The sequence below is a fragment of the Bombina bombina genome, chromosome 2, assembly GCF_027579735.1.
Source record: "Bombina bombina isolate aBomBom1 chromosome 2, aBomBom1.pri, whole genome shotgun sequence".
Classification (NCBI taxonomy): Eukaryota; Metazoa; Chordata; class Amphibia; order Anura; family Bombinatoridae; genus Bombina; species Bombina bombina.
In genome coordinates, this window is record NC_069500.1 from 238,908,619 (window position 1) to 238,934,002 (window position 25,384).

Below are 25,384 nucleotides of genomic sequence, written 5' to 3' on the forward strand. Positions count from 1 at the left end.
TAACAACGTCTCATTGTATGTCTCTTTCTCAGTACTTTAAATCACTTTGTAAGCTTTTTGCTGCAGGTTGCCTTACATTTGTATTATTCTGCGCCTGCACCAATTTCACCCATATACAAAAGGAAATGAAGGTCATCAACCCCTTCTCTACATTAATTGTTCCATAATATTGTTGCTTCCGCTATCTAAATACTCTACCTTCCGTGCCCATTAGCTTTCAAAATAGAAGGTTTTGTTTTGCAGTGCTAAGTCACCTCTATTAAAGTGTGTTTATGATAACGCTATTGGTGTATGAGTTGTACAAGCATTAGCAGACAGCTGATTCAGTGGAGATAGCCTGAATACATTTACAGAAGCGTGCATTCAGCTAATCTGTTTGAAGAATATTGTACAGCATTAGTACCAGCACTTCACGTTATCTGTGCTCCCTGATAAGGTACATCTTTATTAAATTCAGTTATTGAAAGGATTCCGGTCAGGGAATAGGAATATTTTATAATCTAGACGAAAAATTAAGCGCTTCTTTGTTAGGTAGAGTTTGGTTTAATGGTTCAGTGTCTAGAGAAGCCTTCTAAACACCTGGCAGTATTGTACAATAAAAGCTTTGTGATATTAAGTGGAAATAGCTTTCTTTCCCCTCATGCAGGCATACTTTTTTTTCTGTTATATTCTATGCTGTCAAATTCCTGGAGTCAGAGCTCCCCCCTCAGTATTGCCGTGAAACTACTACTTCCCGAGAGTTGGCTCTGACAGGATGCCGTGAAATTGCTCTCCAAATATAACGTACGGAAGGAAGTAATCAGCAGTTAGCAGCAACTGAGGCACACATTTGGCCATTATTTGATTTTATCTTCTGTTTTATTTTGGTTAGTTGTACACATACATTTGTAGATTATAAAAATGCTGCCGCTGCTCTTTCTACTGAATAAACTATAAATAATTTAAATGTATATTTAAAATGTGTGTTATTACTTATGCATATATACAAACATACATCTATCTATAGATAGATAGATAGATAGATAGATAAATTAAACAGAGCTCTTTAAAACACATAAACATCAAAATTAAACTTTCAGGGTTAAAACAGAGCATGTCATTTAAAAAAACTTCCAATTTACTTCTGTTCCCTTTACTTCATTATCTTGGCATCCTTTATTGAAAAACTTACCTACGTAGGCTTAGGAACATTCATATGTCTTGAGCACTATATGGCAGCCTACCTAGTAATGCTCTTCAGTGAGCGATAGCAAGAGAATAAAATACATTTGATAATATAAGTACATTGGACATTTGTTAAGAATCAAAATTTGTATCTGAAACATGAAAGATTAAACGGACATGAAACACAACATTTTCTTTTATTGTTTAGATAGAACATACAGTTTTAAACAACTTTCCAATTTACTTCTATTATCTAATTTGCTTCTATTGGTATCCTTTTTAGAAAAGCATACTTAGGTAGGCTCCGGAGCTGGGAACAACTAGCTGCTGATTATATGTCTCTTGTCATCGGCTTACTAATGTGTTCAGCTACCTCTTAGTAGTGCATTGCTACTCTTTCAATAAAGAAGAAAAAGAGAATTAAACAAAATTGATATTAGAAATGTTTGAGTTTCATGCCCCTTTAATTTTTACATTTATGACCCTTTAATATGTTAATATAATGTACCAATGTACCTTTTTATTTATTTGCTTAGCCTTCACAATGATCAGATATTAGTGTCAAACTCAATGGATCTGATTCTATCTATCTATCTATCTATCATCTATCTATCTATCTATCCACATATCTATCTATCTATCTATCCATCCATCTATCTATCTATCTACATATTAAATTCAACAAATACAGTGTAACTTTATTCCATTCAGAACATTGTGTTCTATTATAACCATAAAAAAAACATTGTAACATTTCAGACTCATTAACATACATTTACTTTGCTGTAGTAATATGTTTTTTATAGTTTTTTTTTATAATATGTTTAATTCTTTATAAAATAAAATATTGATAAGGAATAAAAAGTTATAAAATAATATATATTATTTAAAATGTTAAAAAAGTGACTCACTTAAAAAAAGTTCCCGTTTTAGTCATTGTGCGTATTAAAATGTCATATACGTACGTATCTCTTGAGGATTTCTTCGCGCACTTTTTGATCTTCCAAACAGCTAACAGTGAGATCGGAAACACTTATGGCAGCAGATGCTGTGAGAGTCACCAGAAGTATCAGCCATCCTTCCCCTTCCTCCAGTTTTAACCTTAGCTTGTGAGTCTGTTCTCTGCTGAGAGTCGACAGGTCAACCTGGCACCTAGAAACAAAGGATATGAATCAGAAAGGGCAAAACTAACGCAGTGGCAATACCTTCATCTATAGATAATGGAACATAAAATTCAAAATAACATTTTCATAATTCAGATAGAACTTGCCATTTTAAAAGACATTTCTTTACTTCTATTATCAATTTTACTTCATTCTCATGATTTCCCTTGTTGAAAAGCATACCTAGGTAAGGTCAGGTAGGCATAGTTTTATTGAGAATAGGAATATATTTTAAATAGAAAGGCAATGTTTTACATAGCAGGGTACTGCTCTAAACAGAAGAGCTGTATGAGAACTAGGGCTGCAACAACTAATCGGTAAGGTTGATCATAAAAATAGTTGTGAATGAATCTCATTATCCATTAGGTGGTCTGCGATTAGTTGGTCAGTTGCGCAGCATCAGCTGCTTCACGCCAATAAACTCCTGTACATGGTATTGTGCAAAAAAGCGGCATTTATTATTTTTTTCCTATCCAATTAATCAGCTGCATATTATTAATCAGGGAAAAAAATGCACAATACCTTGTGCAGGAGTTCATTGGAGTGAAGCAGCTGGTGCCGTGCAACTGACCAACTAATCGCAGACCACCTAATTGATAATGAGATTCATTGACAACTAATTTTATGATCAATCTTGCCATCTCACCATGGACTGCCATATCACTATATTGGTTATATATTATACTATAATAATATGTCACTGTATTAAAATGTAGAGATGTCCAGCTTTTATAGAAAACATCAAGTAAGGCGGATTTTTGCCCCTTTTATTGCTAAGCCTGAAATTCCTAGGACTAGAATTCCAAGTAATTTTGGCTTTAAAATTAAACTGTCAGCTAAATAACATGATAATGTTTTTTTTATCATAATTCTATCTATCTATCTATCTATCTATCTATCTATCTATCTGTCTGTCTGTCTGTCCGCCTGCCTTTCACAAGGTTCAGGGGTTATTCATTATAAAAAGAAACAGCTACAATTATCAACAGAAAATAAGTCCTCATGAGTAACAACATTAAAGAATAGAAAACACAATTACTATAATTATTTGTTTACCATAATGTGTTGAAGTCATAAAGCTGAAGCTGAAGATATTAAAATACATTCTAAAGTAAGACACCTTTGCAGACAGCCACTCTCGCTGAGCCTAATGCGGAGTAAAGCTTTTTCATAAATATGCCAATTGATTTTGAAGAGAAAAATAATGTGGTGACCGCAAGGCCAATGCATCATGATAAATATGGAAGACATGAATAAATAGGGTTTTAAAGACAGAAAATGGCCAATTATAGAAATAAATGCATACTCATAAGCTGAACATATTATATTCATAGGCAGATTACATTCCATATGAATTTGGTGAGTTGTCTATATATTAAATGTGAAACTGCCCTGATTAAAAACACTTCAATTTAAATATGGTAAAAAAAAGTAGGTTTGTAAATGTAACCTGTTAACTACCATTCCTGAGTGATACCGTAAAACTGAAAACTTCAGGTAAAAAATGTTGACAATTTACATTTCTATATGTGTATATATATATATATATTTATAAAACAATTAGGGCCAGATTATGAGTGTCACGTTAAGAGTTACATGCAATTGAATAAGAGGTTTATTGCAGGTGTTTGTGTGCATTGGGTCTACCACTGGTATAACAAGTTGAAAGTAAGCGCGAACGTGTAAGTGCAATCCTGATTTATGCTAGAATTATTACCGCTTCCTAGTTAACTATTTCGCGAAACAAAAAAGTTTCAAAAATACATCACAAAGTACAGTTACGCATTATATTAACACTATCTAATAAAAATTATTAAAAAAATATTGTGCAAAAAAGTTATAAGGGCTCAAATATATGAGGTGTCAGGTGTTAGAAACAAAAAGGCATGCACAGGGACTTAAAATTGAGATATATACATATCTAAAGATGTATATGTAAATACACTCACCGGCCACTTTATTAGGTACACCTGTTCAATTGCTTGGTAACACAAATTGCTAGTCAGCCAATCACATAGCAGCAACTCAATGCATTTAGGCATCTAGACATGGTGAAGATGACTTGCTGAAGTTCAAACCGAACATCAGAATGGGGAAGAAAGATGATTTAAGTGACTTTGAACGTGGCATGGTTGTAGGTGCCAGACAGGCTGGTTTGAGTATTTCAAAAACTGCTTATCTACTGGGATGATTTTCATGTACAACCATCTTTAGGGTTTACAGAGAATGGTCCGAAAAAGAGAAAATATCCTGTGAGCAGCAGTTGTGTGGAAGAAAATGCCTCTATGATGTCAGAGGTCAGAGACGAATGGGCAGACTGGTTCGAGATGATAGAAAGGCAACACTAACTCAAATAACCACTCGTTACAACCAAGGTATGCAGAATACCATCTCTGAACGCACAACATATCGAACCTTGAAGCAGATGAGCTACAGCAGCAGAAGACCACACCAGGTACCACTCCTGTCAGCTAAGAACAGGAAACTAAGGCTACAATTCACACAGGCTCACCAAACTTGGACAATAGAAGAGTGGAAAAATTTTGCCTGGTCTTATGAGTCTCCATTTCAGCTGCGACATTCAGATGGTAGGGTCAGAATTTGGTGTAAACAACAAGAAAGTATGGATCCATCATGCATTGTATCAATGGTTCAGGCTGGTGGTGGTGGTGTAATGTTGTGGGGGATATTTTATTGGCACACTTTGGGCCCCTTAGTACCAATTGAGCAACGTTTAAATGCCACAGCCTACCTGAGTATTGTTGCAGACCATGTCCATCCCTATATGACTACAGTGTACCCATCTTCTGATGGCTACTTCCAGCAGGATAATGCACCATGTCACAAAGCTCAAATTATCTCAAACTGGTTTCTTGAACATGACAATGAGTTCACTGTACTCCAATGGCCTCCACAGTCACCAGATCACAATCCAATAGAGCACCTTTAGGATGTTGTGGAACGGGAGATTCGCATCATGGATGTGCAGCCGACAAATCTGCAGCAACTGCGTGATGCTATCATGTCAATATGAATCAAAATCTCTGAGGAATGTTTCCAACACCTTGTTGAATCTATGCTATCAAGAATTAAGGCAGTTCTGAAGGCAAAAGGGGGTTCAACCCAGTATTAGTAAGGTGTACCTAATAAAGTGGACGGTGAGTATATATATATATATGTAAGTGTTTATATGTATGTACATATGAATTTATGTATTTATATGTGTATATATGTATTTAAAGACATATATACACATATAAACACATAAATACATGTGTACACATATATAATGCATATAGACATACATATAAGTGCATTGGAGCCCTTTGCAGTCAAGTAGATGAAAACATGAAACAGCATATTCATGCAATATTCATATTTAATAAAGTGTTATAGTTTGTATTTACTGTAAATATGTTACATTATAATGTTCCGCACATAGCAGAATATGTTCTAAGTATTTCTGTATATATTTATACCTATATATAATCATGTGTATATATATATATATATATATATATAGGGAGTGCAGAATTATTAGGCAAGTTGTATTTTTGAGGATTAATTTTATTATTGAACAACAACCATGTTCTCAATGAACCCAAAAAACTCATTAATATCAAAGCTGAATAGTTTTGGAAGTAGTTTTTAGTTTGTTTTTAGTTATAGCTATTTTAGGGGGATATCTGTGTGTGCAGGTGACTATTACTGTGCATAATTATTAGACAACTTAACAAAAAACAAATATATACCCATTTCAATTATTTATTTTTACCAGTGAAACCAATATAACATCTCAACATTCACAAATATACATTTCTGACATTCAAAAACAAAACAAAAACAAATCAGTGACCAATATAGCCACCTTTCTTTGCAAGGACACTCAAAAGCCTGCCATCCATGGATTCTGTCAGTGTTTTGATCTGTTCACCATCAACATTGCGTGCAGCAGCAACCACAGCCTCCCAGACACTGTTCAGAGAGGTGTACTGTTTTCCCTCCTTGTAAATCTCACATTTGATGATGGACCACAGGTTCTCAATGGGGTTCAGATCAGGTGAACAAGGAGGCCATGTCATTAGATTTTCTTCTTTTATACCCTTACTTGCCAGCCACGCTGTGGAGTACTTGGACGCGTGTGATGGAGCATTGTCCTGCATGAAAATCATGTTTTTCTTGAAGGATGCAGACTTCTTTCTGTACCACTACTTGAAGAAGGTGTCTTCCAGAAACTGCCAGTAGGACTGGGAGTTGAGCTTGACTCCATCCTCAACCCAAAAAGGCCCCACAAGCTCATCTTTGATGATACCAGCCCAAACCAGTACTCCACCTCCACCTTGCTGGCGTCTGAGTCGGACTGGAGCTCTCTGCCCTTTACCAATCCAGCCACGGGCCCATCCATCTGGCCCATCAAGACTCACTCTCATTTCATCAGTCCATAAAACCTTAGAAAAATCAGTCTTGAGATATTTCTTGGCCCAGTCTTGACGTTTCAGCTTGTGTGTCTTGTTCAGTGGTGGTCGTCTTTCAGCCTTTCTTACCTTGGCCATGTCTCTGAGTATTGCACACCTTGTGCTTTTGGGCACTCCAGTGATGTTGCAGCTCTGAAATATGGCCAAACTGGTGGCAAGTGGCATCTTGGCAGCTGCACGCTTGACTTTTCTCAGTTCATGGGCAGTTATTTTGCGCCTTGGTTTTTCCACACGCTTCTTGCGACCCTGTTGACTATTTTGAATGAAACGCTTGATTGTTCGATGATCATGCTTCAGAAGCTTTGCAATTTTAAGAGTGCTGCATCCCTCTGCAAGATATCTCACTATTTTTTACTTTTCTGAGCCTGTCAAGTCCTTCTTTTGACCCATTTTGCCAAAGGAAAGGAAGTTGCCTAATAATTATGCACACCTGATATAGGGTGTTGATGTTATTTGACCACACCCCTTCTCATTACAGAGATGCACATCACCTAATATGCTTAATTGGTAGTAGGCTTTCGAGCCTATACAGCTTGGAGTAAGACAACATGCATAAAGAGGATGATGTGGTCAAAATACTCATTTGCCTAATAATTCTGCACTCCCTGTATTTATATATATACACAGTTGTATGCAAAAGTTTAGACACCCCTGACAATTTCCATGATTTTCATTTATAAATAATTGGGTGTTTAAATCAGCAATTTCATTTTGATCTCTCAAATAACTGAAGGACACAGTACTATTTCAGTAGTATAATGAGGTTTATTGGATTAACAGAAAATGTGCGATATGCATCAAAAGGAAATTAGACAGGTGCATAAATTTGGGCACCCCAACAGAAATATTGCATCAATATTTAGTAGAGCCTCTTTTAGCAGAAATAACAGCCTCTAGACGCTTCCTATAGCGTATAATGAGTGTCTGGATTCTGGATGAAGGTATTTTGGACCATTCCCGCTTCAAATCACCCCACAGATTTTCATTGATATTCAGGTCTGGGGACTGGGATGGCCATTTCAGAACAGTCTTTGTCCCTCTGCATAAATGCCATAGTAGATTTTGAGCAGTATTTTGGGTTGTTGTCTTGTTGAAATATCCAGCCCCGGCGTAACTTAAACTTTGTGACTGATTCCTCAACATTATTCTAAAGTATCTACTGATATTGAGTGGAAATTCATGCGACCCTCAACTTTAACAAGATTCCCAGTACCGGCACTGGCCACACAGCCCCACAGCATGATGGAACATCCACCAAATTTTACTGTGGGTAGCAAGTGTTTGTCTTGGAATGCTGTGTTCTTTTGCCACCATGCATAACACCCCTTGTTATGACAAAATAACTGTCTTTGTTTCATCAGTCCACAGCATCTTCTTCCAAAATGAAGCTGGCTTGTCCAAATGTGTGTTTGCATACCTCAAGCGACTATGTTTGTGGCGTGTGTACAGAAAAGGCTTCTTCCGCATCACTCTCCCATACAGCTTCTCCTTGTGCAAAGTGCGCTGAATTGTTGAACGATGCACAGTAACACCATCTCCAGCAAGATGATGTTGTAAGTCTTTGGAGGTGGTCTGTGGGCTGTTGTTTTCCCCTTGGCCTCTCCGATATTTTACTTGGCCTTTCACTTCTGGCCTTAACAAGAACTGTGCCTGTGGTCTTCCATTTCCTCACTATGTTCCTCACAGTGGACACTGACAGCTTAAATCTCTGCGATAGCTTTTTGTAGCCATCCCCTAAACCATAATGTTGAACAATTTTTGTTTTCAGGTCATTTGAGAGTTGTTTTGAGGCCCCCATGTTGCCACTCTTCAGAGGAGAGTCAAAGAGAACAACAACTTGCAATTGGCCACCTTAAATACCTTTTCTCATGATTGGATGCACCTGTCTATCAAGGCTTAATGGGCTCATCAAACCAATTGTGTGTTCCAATTAATCTGTGCTAGGTAGTTACAGGTATTCAAATCAACAAAATGTCAAGGGTGCCCAAATTTATGCACTTGTCTAATTTTGTTTGAATGCATATTGCACATTTTCTGTTAATCCAATAAACCTCATTTCACTACTGAAATATTACTGTCCTTCAGTTATTTGATAGATCAAAATGAAATTGCTGATCCAAACACCCAATTATTTATAAATGCAAATCATGGAAATTGTCAGGGGTGCCTAAACATTTGCATACAACTGTATGTATTTATTGTACCAAAATACCATCAGATATATGTAGAAATGTGTATTTATGAATAAATAGAACATATTCTGCTATGTGAAGAACATTGGAGTGTGAAATATTATTATTTTCATGTTGGGTTAGCGCATTAGAGAAAATGTGATCGGGTTTGCGCACGAGTAGGATGATAGTTTTTTTCCCACTTTTTTACGCACATCTGATGAGTACCCAAGCAAAAACTGTTTACTTTCAATTTGTAATACGAACGCTACCCGATGCGCATACAAAACGTACTTCTAGTGGTTCAGTTAGTGATCGAGTGGGTGCGTTAAATACTGCTCCACTTGTAATCTGTCCCTCCATTGTGTAAACTGTGTCATATACATCCTATATCAGAGAAAGCAAGGAGTTAATCTATCTTGAGAGATTATGACAATGTGGGTGATGATATATGACTAATTAAAAGGTGCTAGAATTTTATTCAGCATATAAAGTTTATTTTTTATATAACAGCAGGTACCATCAAATTATCCCAAGGATGGGATGGCAGACTCTTATTCCTTTGCCACTGGCTACCTTTATGTTATGTTACTTTTCTAGTTACTTTGGTTTTATTTATAAATTGTGCTTGTCATACACTCTCTAGAGAGGCCAAAAAGCAAATACTGGTACCTGAAAATGCTGCAAATCAAACATCTAGTTAATGCAATTTGCACTATTATGAAAATCTATCTTAAAGGGATGTTAAACTGCTGGGCACAACTACCCTTGAATAGTTACTATTTACTATGTTATTGCATTTCATTCTGTTCATGCAGGTGCCAGATACTGAAGCTCTGTGGAAAAAATGTAAAGCTCACATGATGTATCATGCTCACTAACCTGAAGCACATTATACAGCTGTAGAAATGTGGATAATATTACTGATCTATGAGTGTGCACAGAGAATACCTGAGCTCCAAGATGGCCACCCCAGTACAAAGAGGCGGAGCTTCAGTATCTGGCACCTTTAAGCTATGAAAACAGGAAAATTGATTTGTAAAGAGCTACAGTAACAAGATTAAATAACACACAGCTAGATTATGAGTTATGCGCACTATAGGGAAATTAACAAATGCAACAAAAGTTGCGTTATTTAACCCCCTATAGCGCAGCCATTACAAGTTTTAAAACAGCCGGCTTGTGTGTGCGATATGGTTGCCTTGATCTCCATATCGCACACAATCCAAGCACTGTTTTGACGTGGGTCAGAAAAAAGTCTAACACCTGCGATCGCGGAAAGAAAAGCTCTGTAACGCAGCCCCATTGATGTCTATAGGGAAAAAAACCTAACGTTTAAACCTAACACCTTAACATAGATCCCAAGTCTAAACACTCCTAATCTTCCACCCCCGACATTGCCGACACCTACATAATGTTATTAACCCCTAACCTGCTGCTCCCAATATCGCCACCACCTAAATAAAGCTATTTATCACCACCACTATACTAAATTATTAACCCCTATTCCGCCGCACCCCAACATTGCCCACAGTATATTAAAGTTATTAACCCCTATTCCACTGCTCCCTGACATCGCCGCCACTAAATAAAGGTATTAACCCCTAAACCTCTGGCCTCCCACATCACTACCACTAAATAAACCTATTAACCCCTAAACCGCCAGCCCCCCACATTGCAACAACCTAAATTAAACTATATTAACCCCTAAACCTAACCCTAACACTAACCCTAAACCTAACACCCCCTAACTTTAACATAATTAAAATAGAGCTAAACTAAAGTTACAATTATTAACTAAATAATACATATTTAAAATTAAATACATACTGACCTGTAAAATAAAACTAATTGTTATATTGTAAAAAACTAATTGTTAAAAACTTAAGCTACCCATTGCCCTGAAAAGGGCATTTGTATGGGCATTGCACTAAAAAGGGCATTTAGCTCTTTTGCTGCCAAAACCCTAAAAAAAACACCCAAAAAAACCCTTAAAAAACACTAACCTTGATGATCTACTTACAGTTTTTGAAGTCCTCATCCAGACGGGGAGAAGTCTTCATCCAGGAGGCCTCTTCTATCTTCATCCAGGCGGCAAAGTCCTCATCCAGGCTGCGAGAAGTCTTCATCCAGACGGCCTCTTCTATCTTCATCCAGGCAGCATCTTCTATCTTGATCCTCGCGGAGCGGGTCCATCCTGAAGACATCCCGCGCGGAGCATCCTCTTCATACGGTCGCCGGCATACACTGAATCTTCAATGCAAGGTACGCGATTCAATATGGCGTCCCTTGCATTCCTATTGGCTGAAAAATTTGAATCAGCCAATAGGAATTAAGCAGCTCTCATTCTAATGGATGATGCATCATCTGTTGGGAGGAGTCTTTGTATTTTTTTTCAGGGAAAAAAAGCTGATATCTTTGGGGCAATGTCCCACAAAAGGCCCTTTTAAGGGCTATTGGTAGTTTATTGTAGGCTAGGTTTTTTTTATTTTGGGTGGGCTTTTTTATTTTGATAGGGCTATTAGATTAGGTGTAATTCTTTTTTATTTTGGATAATTTCGTTTGTTATTTTTGGTAATTTAGTGTTTGTTATTTTTTGTAATTTAGTCTTTTTTATTTTTGTAATTAGATACTTTGTAATTTTTAGAGTAGTGTTAGGATTTTTTTAATGTGTAGTTTAGTTTTATTTAATTTGTAGTTAGTTTAATTTTGGTTTAATAATTATATTAGTTTAATTGTTAGTTTAAACTTAATGCTTTTTATTTGACAGGTAAGTTTTAATTTAATTTAGGGAAATTGTAATTTTAATATAAAGTTAGGGTGGCGTTAGGTTTAGGGGTTACTAGTTTAATTTAGTTTACTGTGATGTGGGGGCTTTCGGTTTAGGGGTTAACAGTTTACTTTAGTATATTTCGTTGTGGGGGCTTGCGGTTTAGGGGTTAATAGGTTTATTATAGTGGTGGCGGTGTAGGGCTTAATAACTTAAGTATAATGGGGGCGATGTGGGAGGACGGCAGATTAGGGGTTAATAATATTTAAATAGTGTTTACGATGCGGGAGGGCAGGGCGGTTTAGGGGTTAATAACTTTATTATAGTGGTGACGATATCGGGGAGCTGCGGAATAGGGGTTAATAAAAAATTTTTAGTGGCGTCGATGTCGGGAGCCACAGATTAGGGGTTAATAACTTTAATATAGTATTTACGATGCAGGAGGGCCTCAGTTTAGGGGTTAATAGGTAGTTTATGGGTGTTAGTGTACTTTGTAGCAGTTTAGTTATGAGTTTTATGTAACAGATTTGTAGCATAAAACTCAACTAAAGCTTTTAATTTGCGGAATGGATCTTCGTAATGGCAGCGCTATGGAAGTCCCATGAAAAAAACGTCATTTTTACGTGTGCGGGACTTACTTTGCAGTACAGGCTAAAAGGCTTGCGGTACAGCTATACCGACAAGACTTGTAATGGCTGCGGTGCAGCTTTAACTCTGAAATGACCATTTTTTCAGCGTTAAAACACGAACGCACAACTCGTAATGTAGCTGACAGTGAGTAGTCAATATTCTTTTGTAGCTGTGCACAGCAGTTTGTCTCTTTAAATATGTTGTTTTTTTGTTTCTCTAGGAAGCATGGGATTAAGCCCATTTTTTACAGAAAAGCAAGAGATATTTAATATTCTTTTAAAAGACATTAAAATGTAAAAATAAATGTTTATAATTCATTACAACAAGAGGATAACAATAGAGGCTAATCCACTAGTTCATGTAATTGGTGTTGTGTGAATATGTTGTATGTTGTCTTTAAAGGGACAGTCTAGTATAAATTAAACTTTCATTATTCAGATAGGACTTTAAATTTTAATCAACTTTCCAATTTACTTTTATCATCAAATTTGCTTTTTTCTCTTGGTATTCTTAGTTTAAACTAAACATAGGTAGGCTCATATGCTAATTTCTAAACCTTTGAGGGCTGCCTCTTATCACAGGCTTTCTAAATCTCTTTTCAACACAAAGAGACAGAAAGTACATGTGGGCCATATAGATAACACTGTGTTCAGGCACAGGGGGTTATTTAAGATTTAGCACAAAACAATGCTACATTTAAAACAATAGATAATAAACAGTCACAGTCATGTGATCAGGGGGCTGGAAGAAGGTTCCTAGATACAAGGTAATCACAGAGGTAAAAAGTACATTAATATAACTGTGTTGGTTATGCAAAACTGGAGAATGGGTAATAAAGGGATTATCTATCGTTTAAAACAATAACAATTCTATGGTAGACTGTCCCTTTAAGGTATACAGGTTTCTATAGATCCTCTATGTCACATGAAATAAATGCATTGGGTAGGTGAGTGACATTCCATTAGCTGCTGCTATATTTCTAAAATGGGGTTAGTTAACCCTCTATGTTTAACCCTTTTACTGAGTGTGATGGTCATCATCCATGCAATGCATTCAACAGGGATACATACTTTCAGATCTAATCACAGTCCTCCTTGCACTTAAGGAGCACTACGAGGTGGCCAAGTGGCCCTGCATCACTAAGAGGAATCCGGGTATGGGCGAGGTGATGTCATCAAGACCGGGAAACCCAGAAGTCCACATTAGCGGCACACGATTTTAAGGAGATGGATGGGGGGCGTAAGTGTTTCAACACCTCAATATCATCTCTTTTAAGTCCTAGAGACCCACCATTTGAAAGGTAATTGCCTGCTTTTTTTAAATGGTGTGTCTTGGGGGTATAGAGTATAAGTAAAATTAAAAAATAAATAAATAAATAAAATAAAATGCACAAGATTAACATTATAATAGGCCATCAAAAATGCCAACTTTTAACGAGTGGGGCACTTAAAATAGGACATAAAAAATGCCATTGTTTAATGAGCGGGGGACACTTATAATAGGCCATCAAAAATGCCATTGTTTAATGAGCGGGGGGCACTTATAATAGGCCATCAAAAATGCCATTGTTTAATGAGCGGGGGGCACTTATAATAGGCCATCAAAAACCCTTAGGACCCCTTGTTTTTTAATAAATTTTTTTTTATTGGAAAGATAATAGACATATACAAAGAGAAATTGAGAATAAATATCAAGGACAGAATATAATTACTCAAAGGAAACATTACATAAGGCATGTACATCTTTACACTCAATTTTATAATAACAGTATGAGGATATTAACCAAAAGTGAGGTATTATCTAAGACATCAGAGGGATTATTAAAGGGACATTAAACAATTTGAGATGGTAATATAAAGTTAAAAAACTTCTGCAAAATACTTTCCTTATTTATTTTGTCCCCTTTTCCTTTAATTCCATTTTGAAATTTTGAGCATTTCAGTTCCTGTTAGAAATTGAAGTGCAGAACACTGTTATATTCCACACAGCCATTGGCTGCACACTCTAGTGACCTATGTATAACTGTCCCTATAATTGGCCACAGCAGAGAAAGTAACTTAAGTTATAACACAACAGCTCCCATTTTAAAACATTAAAACTTTACAATTATTTTGATACTATTTAAAATACTAATGAAACTTAAAAAAATACATCTGCATGTTATTCTAATCTTTTCTTTCAATGCATCATTCTATCTAGTACTTATCTAGGGCTAAATTACAAGTGGAGTGCATTTGTTTGCGCCCGAGCGATAAGGAGTATATAGAGAGCGTTTGCGCTCATCGGGCTTAGTGCTCATATTACAAAGTTAAGCGTAGGATCATTACCGTGACTTCAGAGCTCTAGTTAACTAATTTGCAAAACTAAAAAGTTGCACAAAAAACAAGAAAAATACATTTCAAAGTACACTTACACTCATAATAACATAATAATAAAAATATTGCACACAAAAAGGTCTCAGGTGTTAGCAAAAAAAAAGCTGTCAAAGGTCTTTAACTTAGAGATACATCTTTAGAGATAGATATCTAAAGATGGTATGTGCAGTATATATTTCTATATATGTATACATAGGTATTTATAAATGTATTTGTGTATATATGTAATTACAGACATATATACACATTACATATATACTTATACAGACATATATACACATTACATATATACTTATACAGACATATATACACATTACATATATACTTATACAGACATATATACACATTACATATATACTTATACAGACATATATACACATTACATATATACTTATACAGACATATATACACATTACATATATACTTATACAGACATATATATATATATATATATATATATATATATATATATATATATGTATGTATATATATATATATATATATATATAAGTGCATTGGAGACATTGTGAAACCATTGTATCACAAACCATACCCCAAATACATTCCTCTGACGAGCACTGAAGAAATCATGCACATCTTAATGCTTCAACCACCTCCAACATTGGCAAAGTAAAGACTAAGGGGTCAATTTATCAAGCTTCGAACAGAGCTTGATGCCCTATGCTTCCAGCGAGCCTGAAGTCTCGCCAGAAACAGAAGTTATGAAGCAGCGGTCTAAAGGCTGCTGCTCCATAACCTGTCCGCCCTGCTCTTATGCGGCGGACAGAAATCAACCCGATCGAATACCCCCTGCTAGCGGCCGATTGTCTGCAAATCTGCAGGGGGCGGCATTGCACCAGCAGTTCACTAGAACTGCTGGTGCAATGATAAATGCCGACAGCGTATGCTGTTGGCATTTATCGATGTGCGGCGGACATGTCCGTCCTCACCATAATAAATTGACCCCAAGGGTATGTGTGAGGTGGGAAGGGTTTTATAGGGCTCCTGGAGTTTGTGAGATTTTGCCTCTTCCTAGTGGTAGGAATGTAATTCCCTGAGTAATGGATCATGGACTCTTGCCACCTATATGAAAGAAAGCATATTTATGCAATAATCATATTTAATAAAGGTTTTAACTATGTATTTACTGTAAATATTTCACATTTCAATGTTCTGCAGATAGCAGAATATGGTCAAAGTATTTGTAAATAGATATTCCTATATATATATATATATACTGTATATATACAGGTATGTATAAATATACATTTGTGCAAAAAAACATCAGATATATGTAGAAATATTTATTTATGAATAAATAGAGCATATAATGTTATGTAAAGAACATTTGAATATGAAATATTCATATTTTCATGTCGGGTTAGCACAACTGAGAATATGCGATCGTGTTTGAGAGTGGGGAGCTAGTTTTTTTTTTTTTTCTCCATTGACATCTATGGGGGAATATGTGAAAGTAGTAAACACAAAAGATTTAGCGGAGCACCAGTCCATTTGTGGTAAAATAAAAGAATACTTTATTTTCTTATTACATAAAAGAACAACAACAAGGTGCCATTCTCCTAATAGGAGTCAGCTCCTATTAGGAGAATGGCACCACCTTGTTGTTGTTCTTTTATGTAATAAGAAAATAAAGTATTCTTTTATTTTACCACAAATGGACTGGTGCTCCGCTAAATCTTTTGTGTTTACTACTACCATTGACCTACCAGTGTGTTAGCACAATCCTGAGGAGACTTCTCCTCTTATCCCCTGACTGGACGCTGCAACACTGACTCCCCGCAGCTGCAATCAAGGTGCAGAGGCCTCCAATCGTTGAGGACGCATTCACGGACCACGCCCCCCCCGCTTCTGAGGACGTCTGAGGAGGGTCTGTTTGGGACAAGCGGCTTCACGCCACGACCGAAGGATCAAACGGAGGTGTGTGAGGGGGAGGTGTTTGGCCCTCTTTGGAGAAGGATTTGACAGCGCAGAGGAGTGGGTGAGTCCGTTATAAGACAGTGCTTGGACACTGATTTTTGCATTTGACACTGACACAGCACACAGCGGTTTAATAAGGGAGAGTATTTCTGGAATATGTGAAAGCACACACGATATTCTAACTTTTGGTTTTTGCAGTAGTCGGGTTTACTTTCAACCTGTAATACGAGAGCAACCCGACTAGTGCAAAATTCTTAAAGGGACACTAAACCCAAATTTTTCTATCGTGATTCAGATAGAGCATGCAATTTTAAGCAACTTTCTAATTTACTCCTATTATTAAATTTTCTTCATTCTCTTGGTATCTTTATTTGAAATGCAAGAATGTAAGCTTAGATGCCGGCCCATTTTTGGTTAACACACTGTGTTGTTCTTGCTGATTGGTGGATAAATTCACCCACCAATAAACTAGTGCTTTCCATGGTTCTGAAGCAAAAAATAGCTTAGATGCCTTCTTTTTCAAATAAAGAAAGCTAGAGAACGAAGAAAAATTCATAATAGGAGTAAATTAGAAAGTTGCTTAAAATGGCATCCTCTATCTGAATCACGAAAGAAAAAATTTGGTTTCAGTGTCCCTTTAATTCTAATGGAGTTAGCGCTCTCTAGTGGAAGCATAAAATACTGCTCCACTTGCAATCTGGCCTTTAGTGTTTAATGTCCAAATATATCAATATCTAGTACAGAGTGTCTTCCCAATATTGAGAATGTCCTTTTAGCTCTTTCCATTATAATCTTCATGAAGAATTCCAAATAAGAACAATACAGTAGAAATACAATAGATGTTGGGGTGAATATCACGGGAATACTGATGATTTCTAGTAAAAAAAACAATGTCTTCTCACTATACTTTGGAATAAATGTATTTAAAAATGTGCAATTGGGGCAAAATCTATTGTCCCAGACTTCATCAGGTCAACCTCAAGCACAGAGGGATGTGACAAAAAAAAAGGAACTCAGCAATCGGATTTATCCTTATATTTGCCTGGGTATTTTATTAAAGGGGCAGTATACATCAATTTTCATTTAACTGTATGTAGTAGACACTACTATAAAGAAGAATATGCACAGATACTTCAATAAAAATCCAGTATAAAACCTTTTAAAAACTTACTTAGAAGCTCCCAATTTAGCACTGTTGATGAGATTAGCCTGGGACACCCACTAAAAGGGGCTGAGAGAAGACCTTCCCCCTCCCCTGCATAGCATATGAAAAGACCCATTATACAAACACAAGCAGTCTGAGAAGTCTGTAAACATCAGTATACATCTAAATCTTTGGGGCTTGGTTTGGAATCTGAAAATCAGCACAAGGTTACTTAAAAATAAGTACAACTATGCATTTTTACAAAAACACACCCACATGGGCTTTATAAATGGATCATCTACAAAATATTTATACAAAGAAAAATCTAGTGTACAAGTGTCCTCTCCTCAGCAGAGTCCCAGGGTTCCCATGTTTAATAAAAAAAAGTTTAATCTGTAGCCTAGATCTATAAACACATTCCTCCATTAGCTTCTTGTATGCCCTTCCAGTGAGAAGTAGCCTCTCATTAATGATCTAAGGCATAATAAATTGAAGTATAATCTATATGGGAGAGAGCTTTGCTCAAGGATTTATTTATGAGATAAAAAGATAGATCAATCATAAAGGTCTCTAGTAGAGGTAGGACCCCTTCTTTTAAAGCCCAGAATCCCCTTTTTAAAATAAATCTTTATATAAGTTTTAGTTGCCAGGTGATCACTGTAGTAATAGTGATCACCTGGCGTGAATAAATATCACTTTATTTGCATGGAGGCTCATGGGAGCTCCTATGTGCAGATCAAAGTTACATAACTAAAAGACACTTATTTATATAAGAATAACCCCTTCTTCCCTTTGACAATAGCGTTTAGACAAACACAATTATTTGCAACCTTACGGCTAGATTACGAGTTTTGCGGTATGAGTGAAAAAGCAGCGTTAAGGCTCTTTTTCACTATTGCTGGTATTACGAGTCTTGCAGGTATAGGTGTACCGCACACTTTTTTGGCCGTAACACAACGTAACTACCGCAGCTTTCAAAAAGTCCTTTTTCAATGAAACTTCCTTTGCGCCGGTATTACGAGTTTGCCTGGGAGGCCAAAAAGTGAGCGGTACACCCTATACCGTCAAGATTCGTACTGCCACCTGAAAGTCAGTAGTTATGGCTTTTATGTTACAACGCCGTAACATAAAACTCATAACTAAAGTGCTAAAAAGTACACTAACACCCATAAACTACCTATTAACCCCTAAACCGCCGCACTCCCGCATCGTAAACACTAGGTTTATTTTCAGCCGGCTCACACATCAGCAATGACTGATCCGGTTTCCTCAAATCACGACATTCCCCCCAGGGGAATCATTGCCTGAGGCCATGCCGTGATTGGAGGAAGCTAGATTAGTCATTGCTGATGTGTGAAGAGAGGATCTCCGTGCGGGGGAAGCTGCTCCGGCTGTGAAGAGAAGAAAGGTAAGCATTTAAACAAAACGGCTGCTTTCTAAACTTTGATGAATGAAAGTGCCCCTGTTTTTAACAGTATTTTTAAAAACCGGGCTTTCATTCATCAAAGTTTACCTTCACTTTAAGGGATTAATAGGGGGTTGAAATGTGGTCTAAAATAACCTCTATTCCTCTCATCAAGCATCTTCCTTGTGCCTATTTGTTGCAGGTGATAAACTGCTAATCAGAGGGGCATTTAACACATTACTGACAAGAGATTCATTCTTTTAAATGAGTGATCACATTCTCCTCTATTTAAATTAGAGGTGTAGATAGGGTCCCCTCTCTGTCTCCATATAATCTCCCTGGTGGGAACTGGGATAGGTGGTCATTGCTTCTAACAGTTATCACCTGTATTCTCAGGGAAAATAGCTGTTTAACTGCTGCTGCAGGTATTTACCTGCTTCATAGAGCAGCATACAATCCATATTTTGCAAGGGATCTTTGCTCTTTGTAAATGAGGAGTTACAGTGCTCTGTAAATGCTCCCACAGACCCCTCATAATGAAGAGTGAATGTATCCCTGGCACACCCTCTTTGCATGTGATGTCAGTGTGCATCCATGACACATGTGTACATTGAGAATGAGGAGAGCCCAGGAATCCCTCCTCATTCCCCAATGCAAGATGGTGTAAAACACGTATGCTCCGTTACTTGACTGGCTGTCTGCAGCATACATGCTTCAGAAGCACTTTATAGCATGAGGTTTAAATAGATAGTACACTATGCTCACTAATGCAAATAAATGACATATATGAATGCAATCTTTGCTTTAGAATGCCCCTACAAATATCATTTTTACTGTGTGTACAGAATGGGGTATATTTATCTATAGTCGAGCGGCCATAATTCGCTGTAGTTTGTTAAATGCTTGTGCAATGTGCCCCCTGCTCACTCGCGGCCAATCGGCCACTAGCAGGGGATGTCAATCATTCCGATCCTTTTAGGTGGCGGAGAAGTTAAGGAGCAGTGGTCTTACGACCGCTGCTTCTTAACTTCTGTTTCAGGCGAGCTTGAAACAATGGTCGTAGAATGCAGCATCCGCTGCGTAATAAAATCTACCACAAAACCTTTTTTCCTGTGTACTTTAAGGGGATAGCAAAGTCAAAATTAAACTTGCATGATTCAGATAGAACTTGTATTTTAAGACACTTAATTTCATCTGTATTTTCAAATGGGCTTCATTCTCTTGATATCCTCTGTTGAGGAGAATATGCACATATACTACACAAATGGGAGCAAGCTGCTGATTGGTGCCTGCACACATTTGTCTCTTGTGATTGGCTAACTAGATGTGTTCAGCTAGCTGCCAGTAGTGCAATGCTGTTTCTTCAGCAAAGGATAACAAGAGAATGATGTTCTATCCAAATCATGAAAGAAAATTCTGGGGTTTCCTGTCCCTTTAAATATGAATTTTACTGCATAATTTAAAATCAAATGTTTCTGCATAGTTTTAATACTTATTTTAATTATCAATACGATTTTAATGCATGGTATAAATACAATTTCTACTTTATACTATGAATACAATTGTTAACTGCTTGTTTAAGTGAGCACTATACCGTAATGTATGTTTCTCTCCATTACATAAATGTAGACAACACCCCTTTAATGATATGTAACCCAGAATGGTACTTTCATGATTCAGATAGAATATGCAAATGTAAGCAACTTTCTAATTTATTCTATTAACAAATTTTCTCTGATCTCTTAGTATATTTAGTTGAAATGCAGGGATGGAAGCTCAGGAGTGTTTGTGTTTTTGGAGCACTATATGGCAGCAGTTTTGCAAGAATGTTACCCATTTGTAAGAGCACTAGATGGCAGCAGTTCTGCAAGAATGTTACCCATTTGTAAGAGCACTAGATGGCAGCAGTTCTGCAAGAATGTTACCCATTTGTAAGAGCACTAGATGGCAGCAGTTTTGCTAGAATGTTACCCATTTGTAAGAGCACTAGAAGGCAGCAGTTTTGCAAGAATGTTACCCATTTGTAAGAGCACTAGATGGCAGCAGTTCTGCAAGAATGTTACCCATTTGTAAGAGCACTAGATGGCAGCAGTTCTGCAAGAATGTTACCCATTTTTAAGAGCACTAGATGGCAGCAGTTTTGCAAGAATGTTACCCATTTGTAAGAGCACTAGATGGCAGCAGTTCTGCAAGAATGTTACCCATTTGTAAGAGCACTAGATGGCAGCAGTTCTGCAAGAATGTTACCCATTTGAAAGAGCACTAGATGGCAGCACTATTCCCTGCCATGTAGTGTTCCAGGCACCTACCTGAGTATCTATTGCACAGCGAATACCATGGGAACAAAGCAAATTTGATAATAGGACTAAAAATTATTATTTATTTTAATGGTATGCTCTGTCTGAATACTGTTTGGGTTTCGTATCCCTTTAATGAGATACACAGCTCTCAAGGTAAAGGGGCATATTTATCAAAGTGCGAGTCGTATCATGTCCACTGCAAATCAATAAATGCCGATAGCATACGCTGTCGACATTTATCTTTGCACAAGCAGTTCACCAGCAGTGTTAATTTCGTCGACTAAAACTAGACTAAAATGAGTATAAAACTAAAGAAATTCTGATGACTAAAATACGACTAAAACTAAAATAGCATTTTAGTCAAAAGGCTATGACTAAAACTAAATCAAAATGACATTTTAGTCAAAAGACTATGACTAAAACTAAATCAAAATTTGCTGACAAAAACATTTTATGCAAGGTGTTATAATCAATCAATATCTAATAACTGCTCTTTTGTCAAATTTACAAAACTTAATTTTATTAAATTTTAAGATAAATAAAGACATGTTATAGACCACAACAGTTAAATCTGTTAAATCTGTATTGCATGTTCAAACCTTAATACCATAAATAAAAACAAGTTAATAAACCTTTACTCCAGGAGTATATAATGAGTTTGGAAGTTCTAGAGCAGTGCTAATATTGTTGCTGAAGTTTTTTTTGAATATGTGAACAATCAATTGATTCTTCCTATAGAAATAAGCATAACCCACAAGTATGGGTTTAAGTTATGCTGTGCCTGTGCTAGCTGCAGAAACCTTTTGTTGTGTTGAGTTACTTGATACTTGTTTTAATTATTAACAGAGAACTGTTAAAGTTTTTATATTGGGTAATATGTGCAATACAGCCAATACAGTTTACAGTTTAGTTTTTTTATATTTTAAAGTTGCATTTCTGTTTGTTTATGAAACTTGGTTTTATTTAATTTTATGTTTAATTAAAGGGACACTGAACCCAAATTTTTTTATTTCATGATTCAGATAGAGCATAACATTTTAAGCAACTTTCTAATTTACTCCTATTATCAATTTTTCTTTGTTCTCTTGCTATCTTTATTTTTAAAGCAGGAATGTAAATCTTAGCAGCCAGCTCATTTTAGGTTCAGAACCATGGATAGCGTTTGCTTATTGGAAACTTACATTTACCCACCAATAAGCAAGCATAACCCAGGTTCTCAACCAAAAATCGGCTCCTATGCCTCACATTTTTGCTTTTTAAATAAAGATAGCAAGAGAACAAAGAAAATGTGATAATAATTAGAAAGTTGCTTAAAATTGCATTCTCTATCTGAATCCTGAAAGAAAATATTTGGGTTTAGTGTCTCTTTAAGATGTTATATATCACAACGGCTAAATCTGTGTCTGTATTGCATGTTTAAACCTTAATACCATAAATAATAACAGGTGTTATGTTTACTCCTGGAGTATATAATCAGTTTGCAAATTATAGAGAAATGCTTAAATAATGCATTACACTTTAACTAAACTTTAACTAAACCCCTTAGATTTTAGTCGACTAAAATCTACTGGAGATTTAGTCGACTAAAATCTACTAGAGATTCAGTCGACTAAAACTAGACTAAAACTAAAACAATTCAGATGACTAAAATACGACTGAAACTAAAATGGCATTTTAGTCAAAAGACTAAAACTAAGACTAAATCAAAATTTGCCGCTAGCAGGGGGTGTCAATCAACCCGATCGTATTTGATTGGGCTGATTTCTGTCCGCCGCCTCAGAGCAGGCGGACAAGTTATGGAGCAGCGGTCTTCAGTCTTGCCGGAAACAAGGGGCATCAAGCTCTATTCAGAGCTTGATAATTCGGCCCCAAAACCTGACTTTTTCTGAATCCTGATTGATTTTTTTACATAATCCCTGATTACTGTTCCCTATAGGTCCATATCTTCTTTTGCTATCTATTTATAAGTATAGTTGTATTGCAAGCAGCAATATCACACCTCGAAAAAAAAACAACAGCAAAAAAGCCATCATTCTCTGCAAGATGTATGAAGAAAATCAATGGCATTTTAAACATGCATATTTTCACACTGATAAATTCTGGCATAAATCCATCTCCACTGAATTGGAAATAACTCCAAGTAAATACAAATTGTATGACACAGGATTTACTTATCCTGAAGGTTCATAGAAGCAAGTTGCTTCTTGACAGCACTCATTCATGGCAATTTATTGTATTTGTCAGGAGCCAATTTGTTCAGATTCCCACTATGCATAAAGGTGTAACAATCATATGGATTTATTAGTTGATTAGAGCTGGGTGCTAGAGACACGATATAGTAGCAAAAAACGCAGGTGACAAGAAAGTTAAATAATTACATGGAGATTAAAATCATTTCACCTCTGCTTGATATTTTAATACAAATGACATTTACATTTTCTTCTCAACAGTGCCATATGACTTTAATCAATTTTGATATCACAATATTTTCTCAGGAACAAGAAAACATAAATTGGTGGTTAATTGGTGTTGGCATAATAAGCTATTATTTTTTTTTTTCTTTCCAGAATATTTGTATTGTTCATGGAACATCACAACATCTCACTTGAGCTCTAAAGTGAAATGCGCAAAGAAGATTTTGTAATGTGTCAGTGAAAGAAAACAGAACCAGATGAACAAGCTTTTTTCCCACTGATAAATATGCATGAAAAATGACAAAGATGAGAAGGCAAATATGATATTTAAGGAGACATTGGTCATTGGGATTGATTCACAGATGATCCCAAGGTTCATGATTATGGGCTAAATTACAAGTGGTGAGCTATTTAACTTTTTGCGTGCGCCGGGTAGTGCTCGTATTACTAGCTGAAAGTAAAAAGTTTGCTTGCAAGTGAAAACCAGACACGCGGAAAGAGTTGGACTTAAGCTATCATGACCGTGTTAACTATTCTATTTAGTGTACAAACTCAAAAACCTAACATCTGTACTTGCGTGCTAAGCCAAATTGAGCTATTAATATTACACATTCCAATGTTATTCACATAGAAGAAAGTGTTTTATTTATTTAATATATATATATATATATATATATAAATATAGGTAGTAAGGTAAACGGACAAAGAAAACTCTCTATTCCTGGGAGACCAATGGCCGCCGTCCACGCGGCTAAGAATCAGCACATACAGAGCTGCTGATACAAAATAGCAAAAAAGGATTCCGGAGTCCCAAAGAAAAAGAGGGGTCTAAAGCCCATAATTTAGGGCACACATATCCAAACTTTAGTAGTTGTTATCAAGTATAGACACTATGCACACTGCACTTAGATAAGATAAACATAGAAAATTTATTGCAGATAATAGTAAAAAAGTTTACACAGGAGCTGCGGTACACGCAGTCACTCACAGTATTGCAGAGAGACAGGGAGGTAATGACGTCATCTGACGCGTTTCACACCGGTTGGCGCTTTTTCAAAGATAGATTGGGAGGGGATCAATGTGGGATTAAATACCCACCAATTACCATTAGATCACTCCCCAAACTGGAACGTCATAGATTTGGAGTTACAGCCTGCAAACATTGCAACAGTGTACACACTCGGGCGAAACAAAGATCACACAGCTGTGAACGAATAACCGCTGTCAGGTCAAAAAGCTCTAGCGGGTAAAGCCAACGAGTGTGTGTTATGCAGGCTATCACTCCAAAATTTGTTACAGACAGAGACAAGATATATAAATATAAATATAAATTAGATAAAGTTGTACAGAGTAATTCACTAACAATATTGTTCTGCTAAAATAGCGACTTATATGTAACTAAAGCAAAGGGGAGAGTGGTGTGAGTGCTAACTAG

At 36.5% G+C, this 25,384-nt stretch overlaps 1 protein-coding gene across 1 annotated transcript in view; it reads right to left on the bottom strand.

The window, feature by feature from the left end:
- The window catches only part of MCTP1 (multiple C2 and transmembrane domain containing 1), a 1,142,062-nt gene that overhangs the window by 623,666 nt on the left and 493,012 nt on the right, over positions 1–25,384 (bottom strand). The window contains exon 9 of the mRNA XM_053701494.1: positions 2,130–2,316. Coding sequence (XP_053557469.1) covers positions 2,130–2,316 — 187 coding nt within the window. The remainder of the gene's footprint in view (positions 1–2,129; positions 2,317–25,384) is intronic.